The following is a 16,699-nucleotide window of genomic DNA, read 5'->3' as shown; positions in this document are numbered from 1 at the left end:
CCACATGTGGGCCCTCCCAATGGACACCCCCCGCAGGACAGGTCCCGCCACCCCACTGTGGTTCCCAGGCACACATGGACACACCCGTCCAGCCAGACACAGACACACACAGACACACCCTTGCCCGGCGGCGGGCTCGCAGATACTGGGCCCAGACGCCCCGCCCTCGGCTGCCACACCCACCAGGCCCACTGGGCCCGGAGCCCCCACTGCCACGCAGCCACGTGGGTGGCACTTCTGTGCGCTTTGTTCTCAGGCACACCCCCAGTGCCACACACACACACACACACACGTGCACATACGCACGTGGGTGTGCAGCCTGGCCTTTCTGCCCACAGCAATCCACGATGCCATGGACCACTCAGTCAGGGTCTGGAGGAGGCTCCATGGCAGACCGGCCCCCTGTGCATCTGCCTGGCACTGCTGAGCCCCAAGAGTCAGGGACCCAAACCCCTCACTGGACTTTGTGTTCATTTCCTGCAGTGGCAACAGGCCGGGGGGCTTGGAACAGGGGTTTGTTTTTCCACGATTCTGGAGCCCAGATGTTGGGAATCAAGGTGTGGACAGGGCCATGCTCCCAGAGGCTCCAGGGGAGGGTCCTCCCTGTCTCTTCCAGTTTCTGGGGGCCCTGGCCTTGTGGCCACATCACTCATCTCCCCCTCCACCCTGACATGGCTATTCTCTGCCTCTGTGTGTCCCTTGCCTTTCTATAAGGACCCCGGCTGCCCTCCTCCACTGTGGCCTCATCTTAACTGCATCTACAGAGACTGGATTTCCAAACAAGGTCCCGTCACTCTGGGGACACCATTCAGCCCCCAGTAGATTTCTCCCTGGAACATGGGGTTTTATCTGTCCCTGGTTTGTCGTCTGGAAGGCAGGTGTCCCCAAGGGCCACAAGCCTGCTGGGGGCAGGCGGTGCTGACTCTATGCCCTCCCTGCCCCTGCCCCTACCCCTTGGCCCCGTGAGACGCCCGCCAGCCCTGACCGAGGGGCAAGGCTGAGTCCCGCGCTGGGGCCTCCACAGGCAGATTGGCTAGTGTTTAACCCCATGACCCCCAATTGTCCTCTGGCCGAGCGCAGCCGGGCGAGTAGAGGAGGGCGGTCCGGCCCCGCCCCAACGCGTGCCCACCCATGGCCTGCACCCCCAGCTGCCCCAGACCCTGCCTGGAGCAGGACCCAGCAGTGGGCAGCCATCAGTAGACGGGGTCTTCCACAGGGCCTGGGATGCCCCTAAGTCACGGTGGAGGGTGAAGGCTCAGAGTCAGAAGGATGGGTGGGCTGAAGAGGCTCTGTCAGATGGGGAAACCAAGGCACAGAGCAGGGGAGCCATGCCTGGCATCCCCCGACTGCACCTCTGCATCAGAGAGGGTGTACCCCAACCCACAATCACACAGCATGTGAGGGGAGGAGGATGGGACACACGATGAGAGCCCCTGCAGCCCAGAGGCCCTCGTCACACCTCGCAGCTCCTGGGGCTGCGTCAGCAAGGCAGCACGGGACGCTGACCTGTGTCCAGGCCACTGATCCGAGCCAGTGACTGGGGCAGCTTGACTTTCTGGCTAACGGTTAATGGGCCCCACTACACCCTTAAGATTGCTGAGACAAGGGGCTGGGGGGGTGGTGGGGGGCATGAACGTGTGTTCTTGCAGACCCCCAGGTACACAGCCACGTGCAGAGGAGAGGGTCACCATGGGAGAGGGTCACCCCAACATGCACGGCACTAGGGTTGATGACTCGGATACACAAGCTTGGCCACCCTCAAGTGTGTCCAGACCCCAAGACACACTGGCAGGACATCCACATGGCTTGGGTCCATGTCACGTCCGGGCACATGCAGATGTACACAAACACTCCAGGTGCAGAGACCCACCAGTAGGCATCTAAGATGACAGATACACATAAAAGATGCCGTAGGTGGGTCCATGTGGCCCCAGATCATTCGAATGAACACATGGGAGAGCCACACTGGCACACGCATGGTCACAGACACCACGGGGTCTCACAAGGCCCCCAGAGACCCAGCTCCACAAACAGACTCTGACGCACATGGGGCCCCTTGAGCAGGGACTCCACGTAGCCAGCCCTTCCTCACGTGCACACACGTGCCCACGTCAGCGGCTGGACTCCACGTGCTCCCCATGCCCGCTGGCCACCACGCCCTCCACAGCCGCGTGTGTTATTAGAAAGCGTGGGGAGGGGCCAGGCGCTTGGCAGCGGCGACCAGGGTGGGGAGCAGTGGTGGGCGTGGGGCCAGGCCACAGTGGCGGTGACCCCACAGCGGTGACCGGGCAGCCAGGCGGCGGCGCCGGGGCCAGATAAGGCTCTTCCGGCTGAGTCAGTGTGGTTCCCAAGGCTGGCACGGGCGGGGGCACGGTGCCAGGACTGTCAGGCGGGCACCCTCCCTGCATCCGCCATGGCCCAGCTGGCTCTGTGCCAGCAGCCACAGTGGCTTTGATGAGGCAGGTGCTGCTCCAGGACGGCAAGGCTGGGCTCCTGGGGGGCTTCACAGCACTGGTCCCACCCCCAGTAGAGGGCCCAGGGCCCTGGCTCCCCAGGAAGACGCCTGGCGCCGGAGCTGGCCCACAGGACCCACGGGCCTGGCCCCTGGCCTGTTCCGCCCCCGGCATGCTGGCCAAACGTCACTGGGCCCAGAAACCAGTGCCTGACCTCCAGCCTGTGCCCAGAATACACTCCTCCACCCAAAACTTCTCACCCTCTTCCCTGGCCCCACAGGCCTAGCTGTGGTGCCCGGCCATGGATCCCAGCAGGGTTCTCCCAGTGTCTCTCTCCCTCCCCTAGCACTGCTAAATCCTGCAAAGGCCCCCTCTGAGCCCACCTTGGCTTGCCCTATTGTTCTGCCCACCTCTACCCCTCCCACTTCATGGTCCAGCCACATGGTTCCAAGATACAGACCCTAACCATTCTCTGGCCATCTGGCTGACTCTTACACATCCTACAAAACCCCAGTTCCAAAGCCCATTCCTCTGGGCAGCCTTCCCTCTAGCCCAGCCCGGACTGCACAGCTGGAGTCCCCGTGTCCATCTCTGGCCTTCCAGGTGAAGAAAGTATCTGCCGTATCCTCCTGCAGCCCCAGCAATTTCAGCTCCCCACCCCCACCCTACAAAACCCCAAGAGATGTTTACTGCAGTGTTGTTTACAACTGGGAAATAGGAAAAAAGACCAACGTGTTGGTATCGGCCCCACAAGGGAAACTGAAGCAGCTAAAAGAACCAGGCTACTCAAAACACTGATAAAATAAAGAGTGAAAATGATGCAAAAAAACGAGAAAAGCAGTATGTCCAGCTCAGTGAATGGCAGACCCCAGCAACCCCCAAAAGACCACACATCAATATTCTGCCCATCACACTTTAATACCCTGCCCGTCACACTTCTGTGTAAGTGGACAGAGAAAGGCCTGGAAAGACGGTGTGGCTGACACCAGGAAGGTTGGGGAGGAGGCTGGCAGGCTCAGACCTCACTGGAATCCTTCCTTTTTTTCCTACAAGAATGGTATCAAGTGTCACTTCTGAAATCAAAAAAAGGACTTTAAAAATATATGTGTGTATATTTTCTATAATTTAAAAAAAAAAAGTGAACTGTAAAACCCAGAAAAAAAAAATGTGACCACAGCGCCTTGCTGCAGGAGCATCTGGGGCCCATGGCTGCACCCTAAGTTGTCTGAACCCATTTCCGGGGCCACAGAAGCTTGTGTGGAGAAGGACACCCATGGGAATTCAAGGGGCCCCAGGAGGCCCGGGGCAGGGAGGGGAAGGGGGGACAGGCAGGGTCCACAGCAAGGACGCGGCAGCCTCTCAGGGTCGGGGACCTGAGGCTGATGGTGGCTTTCCTGTCTGGGGGCCTTTGTGTCCAGACCCTGGGTTCTGACACCCTGCTGGGGGGCCCTGACTGACCACCTCCGTTTCAGACGAGGAGACGGAGGCTCAGAGCCACCCAGGTTCCCTCCAAACCCTTACCAGTGGGGCTCGCCCCCTGCCCCTTCCCATCCGTCCACTCCTCTGGTACACCCTGTGGTCAAGTCCCAGTCTGACACATCCCCCGTGTGACCGTGGGCAAATGGCTTCATTGGTCTATGCCTCAGTTTCCCTACCTGCACAATGGTGCAAACGCAGCGCCCCCCACCAGCACCAAGTGAGTATACACAAGACACTCGCAAGACGCTCAGCCTGCCGCCTGTGCATAGTTAGGTGACAAACACCGCCTGGAACCGTCATTTCTACACCTCTGAGCTTATTTACTAGTGATGGTGAGCAGGCATGACCTTGGGAAGCAGGGGGAAAAAGATCCCAACATTTAATGCAAACTGAAACCACAGGGAGATAGCACACCACCCCTGGAGGGACAGCTGGAATCAGAGTCATAACCACAAGTGTCGGCGAGGACGTGGAGAAACTGGAACCCTCGGCTTGGATGCAAAATGGAGCAGCCACCGTGAACAAGAGCAGCTCCTCAGAAGACTAAACACAGAGTTATCATATGACGCGGCACCTCCTCTCCCAGGTACATGCCCGTGAGAACCGAAAGCACACATTCACACACAAACTCGTGCACATACATTCACAGCAGCCAAAGGGAGAGACAACCCCAGTGTCCATCAGGGGATGACTGGGTAAGTAAAATGCAGTGTGTGTGTGTGTGTGTGTGTGTGTGTGTGTGTGTGTGTGTGTGTGTGTGTGTGTGTGTGTGTGTGTGTGTGTACAGACACACGCACAAAAGCACGGCATGTGCATAATGGAGCATTACTCAGCCAAGAAAAGGAGAGAAGCACCGACACACACTGAGAACAGGATGCTCAATGAATGAAGCAAACACAGAAGGACCCACAGGGCACGATTCCACTGATGGCAAACGTCCAGAAAAGGCCGATCTAGAGACTGGCTGTCAGGAGCTAGGGGAAGGAGTGGGCTAATAGTGAAAGGGCACATGTTAAAAGCTTTATTTTTGAAGTGACAAAGTGTTCTAAAATTGAAGGTGGTGATGGCTGCACACCCCGTGAATGCATGAAAAGCCACTGAATTGCACTTTCCATGGCTGAATCACATGCTACATAAATTTCATATCAATAAAACCATGAGCAAAAATCCCAGCATTTATCTACAGAGTCACTGAAACTAACGATTCAAGTCCTTAAGTGGCTGAAGACCCGCGATTGAGTCTGTTTGCTTGACAACCCCACGATAGCACTTTCTTGAGAGCCCTGCACAGCCCTGCTGGTGACAGGAAGCCACTGGGATGTCGCTAGGATGCGATATCTGATGGCAGGAGGCAAGCTGCTGATTGCGCCCCGTGACACACTGCAATCCTGGCCAACCCTGGCCTCCATCAGCGTGTGTCCCTGGGGCCGCCCAGTAGCGAGGCTCTCGGCTTCCAAGGAAAGATTCCGTGGCCGTGAGCCTGCTGCTCCCGGCCCCTCCCCAGCCTGGCTGCCCCCCAAACCCTGCGGCTGACAGCGGGATTTCACGGCTGTCGAGGGTTTTCGGGCGGAAGTCAGGCCTGGGCCCTGCCAAGACCGGGGAGGAAGAGGCAGAGATGGTGCCAAGCAGGCGGCCGGCCGGCCCGGCTGCCACGTGCCAGGAAGGGGGTGGGGCAGGCGCCAGAGTCAACACAGCCCCAACATCTGTTGGGCTGGCTAGGCCCGGGCCACTGTTGACACTGGCCGCACAGGTGCCTTGCCAGCTGGGCAGGAGGGCAGTGCAGGCGGCTGCAACTGCCACAGCTAGGCAGGAATTAAGACCTTGCCATATCCCCACCACCCCCAGCCCCCTCCATCTGGGAATTCAATCCCAGGCCCTTCAGGGCCAAGCACAGTGGCAGCATCTGGCCTCCGCACACAAGCCATGCTACATCCTACTCCAGGGCCTTTGCACAGGTGCCCCACGGTACAAGTGCCCAGCTCCTCTGCCAACCAGGCTTGGCCCATGAGCTACATCCCCCAGTGGCTGCCAGGCTGGGTCTTATCTTCCCACCCATCTGTTTACAGACCTTTTTTGCCCCTGGCAGGGGAGCTGGGCATCCCATAGACACTCCACAAGCATGAGGCTGACTTATGACCTGCGTTCCCTGTGCTTCTTGGGCCTCAGTTTCCCCATCTGTGCCCTGACCCTGGGGGTCCTCAAGACATCACCCATTTCCCAGACCAGCAGGACAACAGCCCCTTGAGTTACTTTGCTCCTGATGGGCCGAAAGGGCTTTGCAGTCAGAACACCTGACCCCTGGCCTCTGCCGGGCCTGGCCAGTCAAAACCAGGTTGGGCGGGGCTGTCCCTTCCTCCTGCTCAGCAGTGACCCTGTGAGATGAGGGGTGTCTGTCTGGCTCTACCTCCGGCCTGGGGCTCCCTGAGGGCTGAACTCAGATGGCAAACATTGATGTAAATCACACATGAGACTCCTGTTTCGTTACTCTCACCCCAACAGACGTCAGGAGCTCAGTTCTGAGAAACCCACCACTCCCTCTGTCCCCCTCATGCCTTGCCTGTTTTCTCATCTGCACAGGTAGACGGACAGCTGCCCAGACATAAGTGGGGCCCCTAGAAGGGGAGGCAGACTGAGGCAGGTTGCAGGTTGGGGTCTACACACCAGGATGGGGACTTCAGGCCGAAGGGGGCAACCAGGGTCATGCGTGAGGAGTGGCCAGCCACACCCTGGGAAGGTGACGTCTGCTTGGTGTCATTCCACCCCCCGCACTGCGTGCCAGGACCTAGCCGGAAGCCAGGGCAGCCCCACCCAGCCCAAGATGCCCAGGCAGGGGATTAACCCTCCTGCCTTCCTCAGTCTGGCCTCCTCCCTCAGGCCACTGCCCTGGCCACGCCCACTCCAGGGGCATCTTCCCCTCCTGCCTTTACACCTGCCCCTGCATCATCCACCACCGCCTTGGCTCATCCCCCTCATGCTGCATGTCCGCTTCTATACTTTGTCTGAGTTTTCTGAGGGTTACCAGGGTCCCAGCACCCTTTCCCCACATGGCGGCGGCGGGGCCTCCTGCTCCCTCGAGGAGGGTCCCACTGCCCAGCCCGGAAGCCAGCATGGGTTGGGGGGTGCCCCAAGGCCACACACAGCCACCTCCCAGCTCCCATGTGCCTGGCGCATCCCCAGCCCCGTGGAGCCCAGATGAGGGCTGGGCACTGGGCCTGGGAGGCCAAGTCCCCATGTCCACTCTCGGAGGTCAGGGCAGGGCCCAGCTGGCCTCAGACTGGAATGCAAGCCCAGCCGGCTACCCCAGCCGCCATCTGGTTTCCATCTGCCTGGCCTGGCGAGGCCTGACTTCAAAGGCTCCCCCGCCTGGCCACTTCCTCTGCCCTGGCCGCCCGTGGGGACGGCACCAGGACGCCTGCTTCCTCCCCGCCCCTCCTGAGCCCAGTGAGCTGCTTGACTGGCCGTCCACACCAACGTGGCCAACCCTGCTCAGCCCCTTCCACAGCCACAGCCTCAACAGATCAGACACGATGCCACTGACAATGCCTCTGGCCGCGCCTGCTGGCTGTACCCGTGACCCCCCGAACCCAATATAGGACGGTGGCCTTTCCCCAAGCCAGGGCCTCCACTCAGAACCCACTTTGCTTAGGTCTCTCTGCTCGGTCTTCTGGTACAGACAGAGTCTGCCAAACTTCCCTTCCTGACTCCTGTCCCCATGTGTCCCCACGTCCTTGCATTTACCGGCCGGCCCATCCCATCCACGGGCCACAATCCCACACTGGGGCTTCCATGGGATGCCCCAGGCCCAACAGGCGAGCTCGTGGCCCTTGAGGGCAGGTCAGAAGGACTCTGACAGCAACCACCCACAGCCCCAATTATGACGCAAGGCCCACCTGCTTGAACTGCTCCTCATATGTCCAGTCCCCGTGGTCTGGTGGCTGCAGCTGAGGTGCAGCATGGGCAGCCCCTCCAGGGACAGCCGGGCCAGTCCCCGGGCGCTCCTGGCCACCCAGCGCCCGGGATCCACTGTCACCACGGAAGGCCTGGAGCGGCTGAGCCTTGCGGGGGAACAGCGCTGCGGGGCCCAGGCTGGCGGCGCCTGGAGGCCCAAGCCCCTCCTCGTCCTCGTAGTCCTCATCCTCCTCGTCCTCTTCATCGTCTCCCAGGTCTTCCTCCAGCTCCTCCTCCTCCTCCTCCTCCTCCTCCTCCCATTTTGGCTTCCTGGGGCGGACAAGGGGCACAGGTCAGGGGAGAAGGCACCAGCTCAACTCAAGCCCTGGGGCAAGGGTCCCATTGTATCCAGCCTTGGTTTCCCCGTCTGGACGTGGGTGAGCTGTCAAGAGCACCCATGAGCAGAACTGCTCAGGGTGTGGCCCTTACTGCCCTGTTCCCAGTTAGCCCAGAGCAACTAGAGGTGTCCCTGTGGCAATGAACCCCCCCTACCTACCTGCTAATCCCACCTCTCCCGTCCTCGGCACAGGTTTCTTTACTAGGCCCTGAATACATGGACCCTGTTTCTGCCTTGGGGCCTTCGCTGAGGCTGTTCCCTCTGCCAGGCATGCTGTTCTCTGCTCCCCTCACCAGCTCCTAAGGGCTGTCACCTACACAGGTAGACCTTCACTCACAATGCCCCAAAAGTTGATTCCAGCCCCAGCCACCCCTCGCCTCAACATCCCTGCTTTATTTTCTTGGCATGATCACAGCCAATAATCATACTCATGTGAGACTTGTCAAACTTCTTCCCAGGAGGATCCTACCAGTGCCCAGCTTGGGACCCGCATCAGACGCTGGTGAGACACACACAAGGGCCAATGGATGCCCGCTCTGTGCAGGCTTCTCCTGGGCCGTGGACTCTAAGTCTGTCCCCATCACTAAACCTCCTACAGCCTCGCTAGGTGATGGGGGCCACCGATCTCATGTGAGTAGCTCCATTTTAATTAAGGTGAAATAAAGCTACAGATGCAGAGTGTGGCTGTACTGGCCACGTGTGTGTTAGCCCTCTGGGACAGGAGGCCCCCATCTTGGGCGGTATAGATGGAGAACTGTCCACCAGTGAATTCTAAAGGATGGTACGCCCCAGGAGGTCAGCAGGACAGGAGTTTTGCCCTTCCTCTATGGCAGTGCCCCAGGGCTGAGAGTGGCCGGTGCAGGGCATGTGGTTGGCACAAGGAGCCCACAGACCCCGACTCACAGGTCATCGTCGGAGCCTGCATCCTCAAAGCGGCCATCGCCCATGGGGAGGCTGACTGCCTCCCTGCCTCGGCTGGGTGGGGTGGGCGAGCCCGGTGCCCCCTCCAGGGCCACATCCTCAACCTCCGAGCCGGGGGGCCCATCCTCTGAGCTGGGACTGGGTGCATGGCCAAGGCCGGCGGCAGCGGCCCGCATGGCAGCCAGGGCAGCCATCTGCGCCCGCTGCATCCGGGCGCTCTCAGGCTCCCTGTCCTCCTCCAGAGTGGCCCTGGTACGGGCTGGGGGTTCAGAGGGCGGCGGTGGCTGCCGGGCCTCCAGTTCTTGGCGTGCCCGCTGCTGCCGCTGCAGGAGCGTCTCCATCACAGCCTGCAGCTTCATGGCCCTGCGGGCCGGGCCGCCCCGGGCACCAGGAGGGGGCGGTGGGGGCGGCCCCTGTGGGGAGGGGGCCCGGCCGCACTGCAGTGTGGGGGCTGCAGGGGAGCCGGGGCAGTGCAGGGTGGCAAGGGGCAGGGGCAGGCGCTGCTGGGCTCAGGCTGAGGGCTGGCGGGGCATGCCAGTGGCAGGCGGGCAACACCTCCTTTCTCACACTGGGCACCAGGGGGTGGCGGCGGCTGGCGGGTGGCTCATTCACGTGTACAGAAACCTGGGGGTGACAAGAGACCGTCAGATTGCACCTGGGCTCCTCCCCACTGAGGTCAGACCTCAAAGGCCTCTGGGAAAATCCCTTCCATCCACGACCATCAGGGTGCAAACCTGGGGGCCTCCCTGGAGGTGGAGGAGCATGCTCGCCCCATCTTCCCCCCTCCATCCACCCTCCAGCAGGCTGAGAAGCTGGGTCACTCTGTACTGGACTCCTGAAGGCCTTGAGGCGGCCCCCACCCGTCTGGGCCACAGAGAAACAACACCCCCCAGAAAGAGCTGGATTATGGCTTCATAAACAGAGCAAGGGGACCAAGTATTCCCGGTCTCTGATTGGTCAAAGCCAGCTACTAGGTGCCAGAGTCCAGGGGGCTCCGGGTTCCAGTTCTGAGTTCTAGGCACTGCTCACAGACATGCTGGTGCAGCCTGACCCAGGGGGTTCCAGGCACCCTCCTTTCTCATAGAAACCATGGCTGACCCAGATTGAGCACCTGCTGTATACAGGCTCAGGGTTCCCTACTCAAGCTCCCACCTCATCTCTAAACCTCAGTTACTCCAGGCCTCAGTCTCCCCATCTGCAAAACAGGGCCCATACAGTACCCATCTCCCTATGCCAAAGCAGGAATGATGCAAGTTTGTGATGATGCAGGCACAACCCCAGAAGGCACTCGCTAGACTTATGGAAGGAGGCTGGATGGGCCATGTTTCACAAATGGAGAAAATAGGCTTGAGTTGTCCTGCTGGAGGGCACACAGCAGGTTCCAGGCAAGACTGGGGGTCGAATCCAGAACTCAGGTCTAGGGGAACGCTGGGCCTCCTAGCAGCCCCCACATGCTCTCTGGCGGTTTCCCTGCCCTTTGGGTCCCCAAGTGGGGCCCAGGACCCAGAACGCAGCCCACTCTGCCCCCTGTCCCCCTCCCCAAGCCTGGGGTCCCTTTGGATCACTGCCAACCTGCTCTGCCAGGGCCTTGGGCGGGCTCCAGGCATAGATGTCCCAGAGCCACCACCAAAGATAGGAGGATGTAGCCCCCTATCTGCATCCCAGCCCCCACCCCAGCCCAGGCCACACCCCCACCCGCCCAGGCCTCCAATAAAATAGACCAGGCAGAACTCAACAGGCCTGGCAGAGATACCCAAGATGGTACATCACTGAGACGCTGTGGGGGGGCGGACAGGAGGGTCCAGAAGCCACTCCAGCCGGCCAGTGACCCCCACAGGCTTCTGAGCATCTCTTCAGGCAGAAGGGGCCAGTGGGCAGGGGCTCCTGGTTGACAGCAGACACAGGCCACCAGGCTGGCTGGTCTCCCAGCCCCTCCTGTGACCTGCTAAGAGAAGCCTGACCCCTCCCCCAGGGGAGTCTTATAGTAGAGACCCTCCCAACCTCCCCAGTCATGGGAGGGGGCCCCTCCCCAGTGATAGGGTTCCCAGCAGGACGGGTGAAAGGGCAGTGGGGGTGCAAGTGGGGGCCCCTGCAGTAAAGTGGGGAGGGACCCATCCCCAAAGGGCCTCAGTACTCAGCAGGGGCAGGGGTCCCAGGGCACAAAGACCCTCTCAGAGGCCATACTGCTAGAGAGTGACCAGCGCAGCCTGCCCTTAGAGGCAGCAGAAGAGCACCCAGCCCCCACCCCCGGGGATGGGCAGTCACCCGTCCCCCCACAGCCCCAAGAAGTGCTGAAGGGACATTTCTCACCCAGTGTCTAGTCTGGTCTGCTGCCCCTCCCCCACCATTGACAACTTCAAGATGAGCCCCCCTTCCCCACGGAAATGCTCTGGGCATCGCCCCCTCCCTTTGGGGGGAGCAGAAGGAAGAGGCCAAAGGAAGCCACTCCCCCCCAAGCCACCACCCCCAGGCCTACTGGGTTTAATGACCCTTCCGGGTCCACGGGTGGGGGAGGGGAGCAGAGCAGGACTCCACGTAGGGGCTGGTGGAGGGGGCAGGTGGGAACCCCAAAGTCCCCTGGGCCTGGCCACCCCTCCCCCCCCACCGTGGCTGCCATTAACCCTAGGCTGAGGACGCCCACCCCTCCAGACCCCTCCCCCCAAGAGCCCTTTGTCCTTGGCCCTACCCCCACTTTATGACAACCCCAGGGGAAAGGCAGTCCCAGGCAGGGACCGGGCTGGGATGGGAGGGGGCTGCTGGGGGTTCGCTGGGACCTGGCTGGAGGGGGCGGCAAGGAGGGATCTGAGGCCACACCCTCTCCCCCCTCCCAGGCCTCCCGGAGAGAGGTCACCAGCTCGGCCCAGGGCTTGCAAAACACGGTTATTTAAAGAGTTGTGCAAGGCTGGGCCCCGCGGGTGGCGAAAGGGGGCCCTCACTTCACGAGGGGAAGAGGAGGGGGAGGGCGGGGCAGAAAGGTGGGGAGGGGGCTAGGAGAGTCCGGAGGGGGTGGGCCGGAGGAAGTGAGAAAAGAAACACTGAAGAGGGAGAAGAAATTAGACGACAGAAACCCAAGTCCGATTTCAAAGGCTTCTTGGAAAGCGACCGATTTGCATGGTGGTGGTGGTGGTGGGGGCAAACCCTCTGGGCCGGGCGACTGAAAACGGAAGATTATTGACAAACCGGCCACCCCGGGTCCGCGGAACGTTGGAATTGACCAACGCGCTCTCCCCGCGCTTCCTGCGCCCGCTTTTGTATGTGGGGGGTACTTAAAGAGGGAGGGGGCTTTTCCAGAGGATCCCCGCCAAAGAGTTAGGGCTCGGGCCGAGCCTCCCCCGCTCCCCGGCCGCGGGGCCCGTGGTGTCCCCTCTAGGGGCCCCTTTCTGCCCCCAGAGCCGACACTTTATAAATAAACCATCCAGGCTGAGGAGGGTCACCAGAGAACTGCCCTCCCGACCCAGCGCTCCCTTTCCCCTCGAAGCTCCAGAATAAAACACGGATTCCAGCGACAATAAATGAAATAACCCCGAACATAGCCCCCCGCGCGCGCGCCTAAAGACCATTTCCTTCCGCTGGGGGTGGGGGGAGACGCACACACTCGCGACCCCTGGTCACTCCCGCACCCGCGCAATATGGTAGGGGGTGAGGGCTCCGAGGGCGTCGAAGAGAAAATCGCCCCAACTCCGACCCACTCGGGTAGCCTTTCCGCACCCACGTTCCTGACCAACTTTGGGGACCCCCCTCATTAGCTTCCAGGGCGCGCGACGCCCACCCGGGACGAAACCCGCGTTTTAAAAGGCCGGCCCACCTACTACCCCAGCCTCACCGCGCGGGGCCCGCTCGGGGGGCGCAGGGCCCGCTCGGGGGGCGCATGCCCCACGCCTGGCGTCCGGCCCTGCCCCGGCCGCGCCTGGCCTCCGGCCCGGGCCGCGAGCTGCGCTCTGCTGGCTCCCGGCCACCGCCGGGTTTGTGCCGCGCGCCGACTCACCGAGTCGCCAGCCGAGTCCGCGTCTACACCCCCCACCGACCCGATTGGTAAAAGTCTCCCCGCGCGCGGCCTCCCCCGCCCCTCCCCTCCCCCCCACCGGCGCGCTCACCGCCCCGCAGACAAATCACCGGGTGACAAATCGCTCTCAGATGCAAATACCTCGCCGGTGATTCAGCGCCGCGGCCCGGGACGTGGGGAGGGCTCTCGTAAGGCCCCCTCCCCCTTCCCAGACACCCCCTCGCCCCCCGCGCTAGGTCTGAAGACGCTCCAAGAGCTCAGGGGTGTTAGGGAAGGGGACAGAGTGGACGGAAATTTTCAAGTCGCGGCCCCTTTAAATGATAATAAATAATAAAAGGGAAGGGGAACAGGGACGCGGTATGCCCCGCCCCTATCTAGGGACGGTCGGTAATGTGCTCTCCGCGGGCCAGAGTGTATAGGACACCGAGTGGGCAGGCAGGGCTGGAAGCGACCCAGGGGAAGAGGGAGGGAGAAAGTTGGGGCTCCGCCTGGATGGAGTTAGGGCATAGGAGCCCGGTCCGGGATCTCTATCTATTGTAACGACCGCCGAGGATATACCTACCGGGCTCGGAGTTTCGCCTCTGTCCCTTGGACCTAAGCTACTAGCGCTAAAGACTTCACCCCCAGGAATGGTGCCTCGGTTTCCAAGTCTGTAAAGTGGGGATTAGAGACTTGATAAACAAAGGATCTGCGGTGACAGGAAAAGAAAGCAGTGCTGGGTCGGTGGGAGGGGACCAGGGCTCTGCGATATGGGCGCTGCATGGTGGAGGGGGGTCTGGGAGAGGGAGAGGCTGCCAGCCGTGGGCACGGCACTGGCAAAGCCGTGGGATGGCGTCCAGGATTCCTGGTTGGGCTCATCGCTAAGTCCTGATGACCCCTACCCTCCCCACACCCCACCCCCTACAGCCCCCTCCTCTTGGAAACCTGACTGCCCACACCTTCTAGAAGGAGAGACAAGGTTATCTTGTGGGTAATCATAATTCAATAATAATTTCCATCTTCTGAGCAGCGCTCAGTCTCGCGGACACGTGCCCAACGCATGAAGTTCACATTTTTGTGTAATGCAGACGTCTGTCCACATTTCAGACAGCAGGGGAAACTGAGGCCAGAGTAGGTTGGGGTAAGGTGGGGCTTGGGGGTGTGAGCCCCTGAGGCCTCCCCTGGGAGCTAATCTCAGGGGCCCAGGCTCCAGCCCAGATAAGAGCAAAGTGAGAGCATGGAGGGCAGGCAGGGGCCACCCAGAGGGCCCCTATGGGGAGGGACTGGAGTCCCTGATCTTGAGTTGGGGTGGGAGGGGGTTGTGTGTGCAGCCCCTCCAGTACAACAGACAGCATTGCCATCTTCTGGGCGTCCTACCCCTACTCAACATCACCCACCCCCATTGAGGCTCTGTCTCTCTGGGGGATTCCCAAACCCAGAGGACAGTGCAAGGGAGCCACCCCTATCCGTGATGGGTGGTCAGAGGTAGAGTTCTGCCTGCTCCTTTCTGGAACCCAGCCTTCCAGCCCCCCGGGCCATTATAGCCTAACAGGTGACAGGGAGGCCTCCACCTTGAAGCTATTAAACAGCCACCCCCCAGCTGCCCACCTCACCACCCCTGCCACCAGAGGGGCAAAACTGCCCTCCCCCAGGAGAGAGGAAAGTTTGGAGACCCAGGTGAGCTGGGGGAGGGAAGCTATCCTTTAAGGACCAGGCCCCAGGTCAGTTCCAAAGTGCAGGAAAGCACCCCCTCCACCAAAGAGCCAAACAGGATTCAAGCCCTGCCTTACCCCACACAGGAGGATGAGCCTCACTGTGCCTGTTCCCCCTCTCTAAAATGGGTCAATTTACATTCACTCCTCCTTCAGTGGTTTTGAGGATCTCATTCTCCTCTGGTCAAAGGGAAGGAGGCAGGGAGGGGAGTCTCCTGGGGGGCAGGAGGGGTACCGCCTAGCCCCCCACATTTTCCAGAGGAAAGCAGTTGTCTTTAAATAGCCGGGGGCAACTTCCCAGAGGAGCCTGGCCCAGCAGGATGAGGGGCTGCAAGATTCCCAGCTGCCTCTAGTGAAGGGTGTCCTATTTTTAGCCCAGGGAACTAGCTGGGAATTGACCCCAGTTTTGCTGGTTCCTCCAGGGATAGGCAGCAGGTATGGGCTGCACCTGGGTCCTGGCTGTGTGATTTTAGGTTAGCCTGGACCCCTCTCTGGTCTCTGTTTTCCAAGCTGGAAAATGAGTACAGCGACCCCAGCCCTGTAAGGTTTCCTGGCCAAACCAGCTTGTGGGCCACCTGTGAAAACCAGCCTGATTCTCACTGAGCCCCTCAAGACACTCATCCTGCCCTCCATTCAGGGTTGAGGGGCACCTTTTTAAAAGTTCACCAAGGGACTTCCCTGATGGTCCAGCAGTTAAGACTGTACTCCCAATGCAGGGGGCCCAGGTTTGATCCCTGGTCAGGGAACTGGGGGTCTTCCCAGGTGGTGCTAGTGGTAAAGAACCCACCTGAAAATGCAAGACTCCAGAGACGCGTGTTCAAGATCCATGGGTCAGGAAGATCCCCCAAAGGAGGGCATGGCAACCCACTCCAGTGTTCTTGCCTGGAGAATCCCATGGACAGAGGAGCCTGGAGGGCTACAGTCCATGGAGTCTCAAAGAGTCGGACACTACTGAAGTGACTTAGCATGCACGCGTGCAGGAAACTAGATTCTACATGCTGCAACGGAGTTCCTATGCCACAATTAAAGATACCGCATGTTTCAACTATGACCTGGTGCATCCAAATAAATTAAAAATAAATTATTTAAATAAATAAATAAAAGTTTACCCAGATTCCAAACTGCCCACCTTTCCACATATATTCCTCCTCAAACATATTCTGCCTCAGGCCCTTTGCCCTGGCTGTTACCCTGGCCATTCCCTTGCCTGGCCCGCCCTTCCCCAGCTTTGCCTTCTCATTCAAACTGGAACCTTGGGTCATACTTTTATCTTCTTCCAGGCTGTTCTATTCAAAACAGCTGTATTTATTTAACCTAGTCAGCCTTGAGCATGGCTGGCTGCATGTCCAGTGCTGAGGCTGGGCCTGACATATGAAGTTGTCTGAATGAATGAATTCACAGGTTCCCTCTGTCTTCCCTAATCCCGTGGTATTTCTGATGTCTGTCTGCACAGAGGTGAAGGGCATATTGAACTATTCACCATTTCAATCTCAAAATGTCTCAGCTCCCCAAACCCCCAGAACCCAAACATTCTCTTGTCACCCACACTTAGCCTCCAGGTTCCCTTGTCTCTGCGAGCCAGGGTCTGTGAAAATGTAATTTTAACTTAGAATAAGATGAAAAAATCGAGTATAATTATAAGGAATGTATAGTCACGAATCCACCCTAAAATAATTTGTCTTTATACCAAGGCAGCAGCAAAATATGATTAGTAGTATTTTTTCATAGAAGGGGCCCAGGAGACCCAGGACATTCATAATGAGGCTCTACGTGACTTATTTTGCAGCGGGCACACATTGAGCCCGGGGTCCACGTTGGGGTACTGGGGAGAGACTCCCTGCAAATGCTGGAGTTCCTTTGTGGGGTG

At 59.8% G+C, this 16,699-nt stretch overlaps 1 protein-coding gene across 9 annotated transcripts in view; it reads right to left on the bottom strand.

The window, feature by feature from the left end:
- Positions 1–13,482, bottom strand: part of ARID3A (AT-rich interaction domain 3A) — a 35,430-nt gene extending 21,948 nt beyond the window's left edge. Inside the window, exons 1-4 of one of the 9 annotated variants that reach the window (XM_061423403.1) lie at positions 11,449–11,766; positions 10,892–11,022; positions 9,121–9,762; positions 7,823–8,150 (exon numbers count right to left, since the gene is read on the bottom strand). In XM_061423403.1, the coding sequence (XP_061279387.1) occupies positions 7,823–8,150; positions 9,121–9,497 (705 nt within the window). In that variant the 5' untranslated portion in view covers positions 9,498–9,762; positions 10,892–11,022; positions 11,449–11,766. The other 8 variants (XM_061423400.1, XM_061423397.1, XM_061423398.1 and 5 more) reach the window with 8 other exon arrangements.
- Positions 13,483–16,699: the final 3,217 nt, after the last annotated feature.

This window comes from Bos javanicus, chromosome 7, assembly GCF_032452875.1.
Source record: "Bos javanicus breed banteng chromosome 7, ARS-OSU_banteng_1.0, whole genome shotgun sequence".
NCBI lineage: Eukaryota > Metazoa > Chordata > Mammalia > Artiodactyla > Bovidae > Bos > Bos javanicus.
This window is presented reverse-complemented; position numbering and strand designations above follow the sequence as displayed.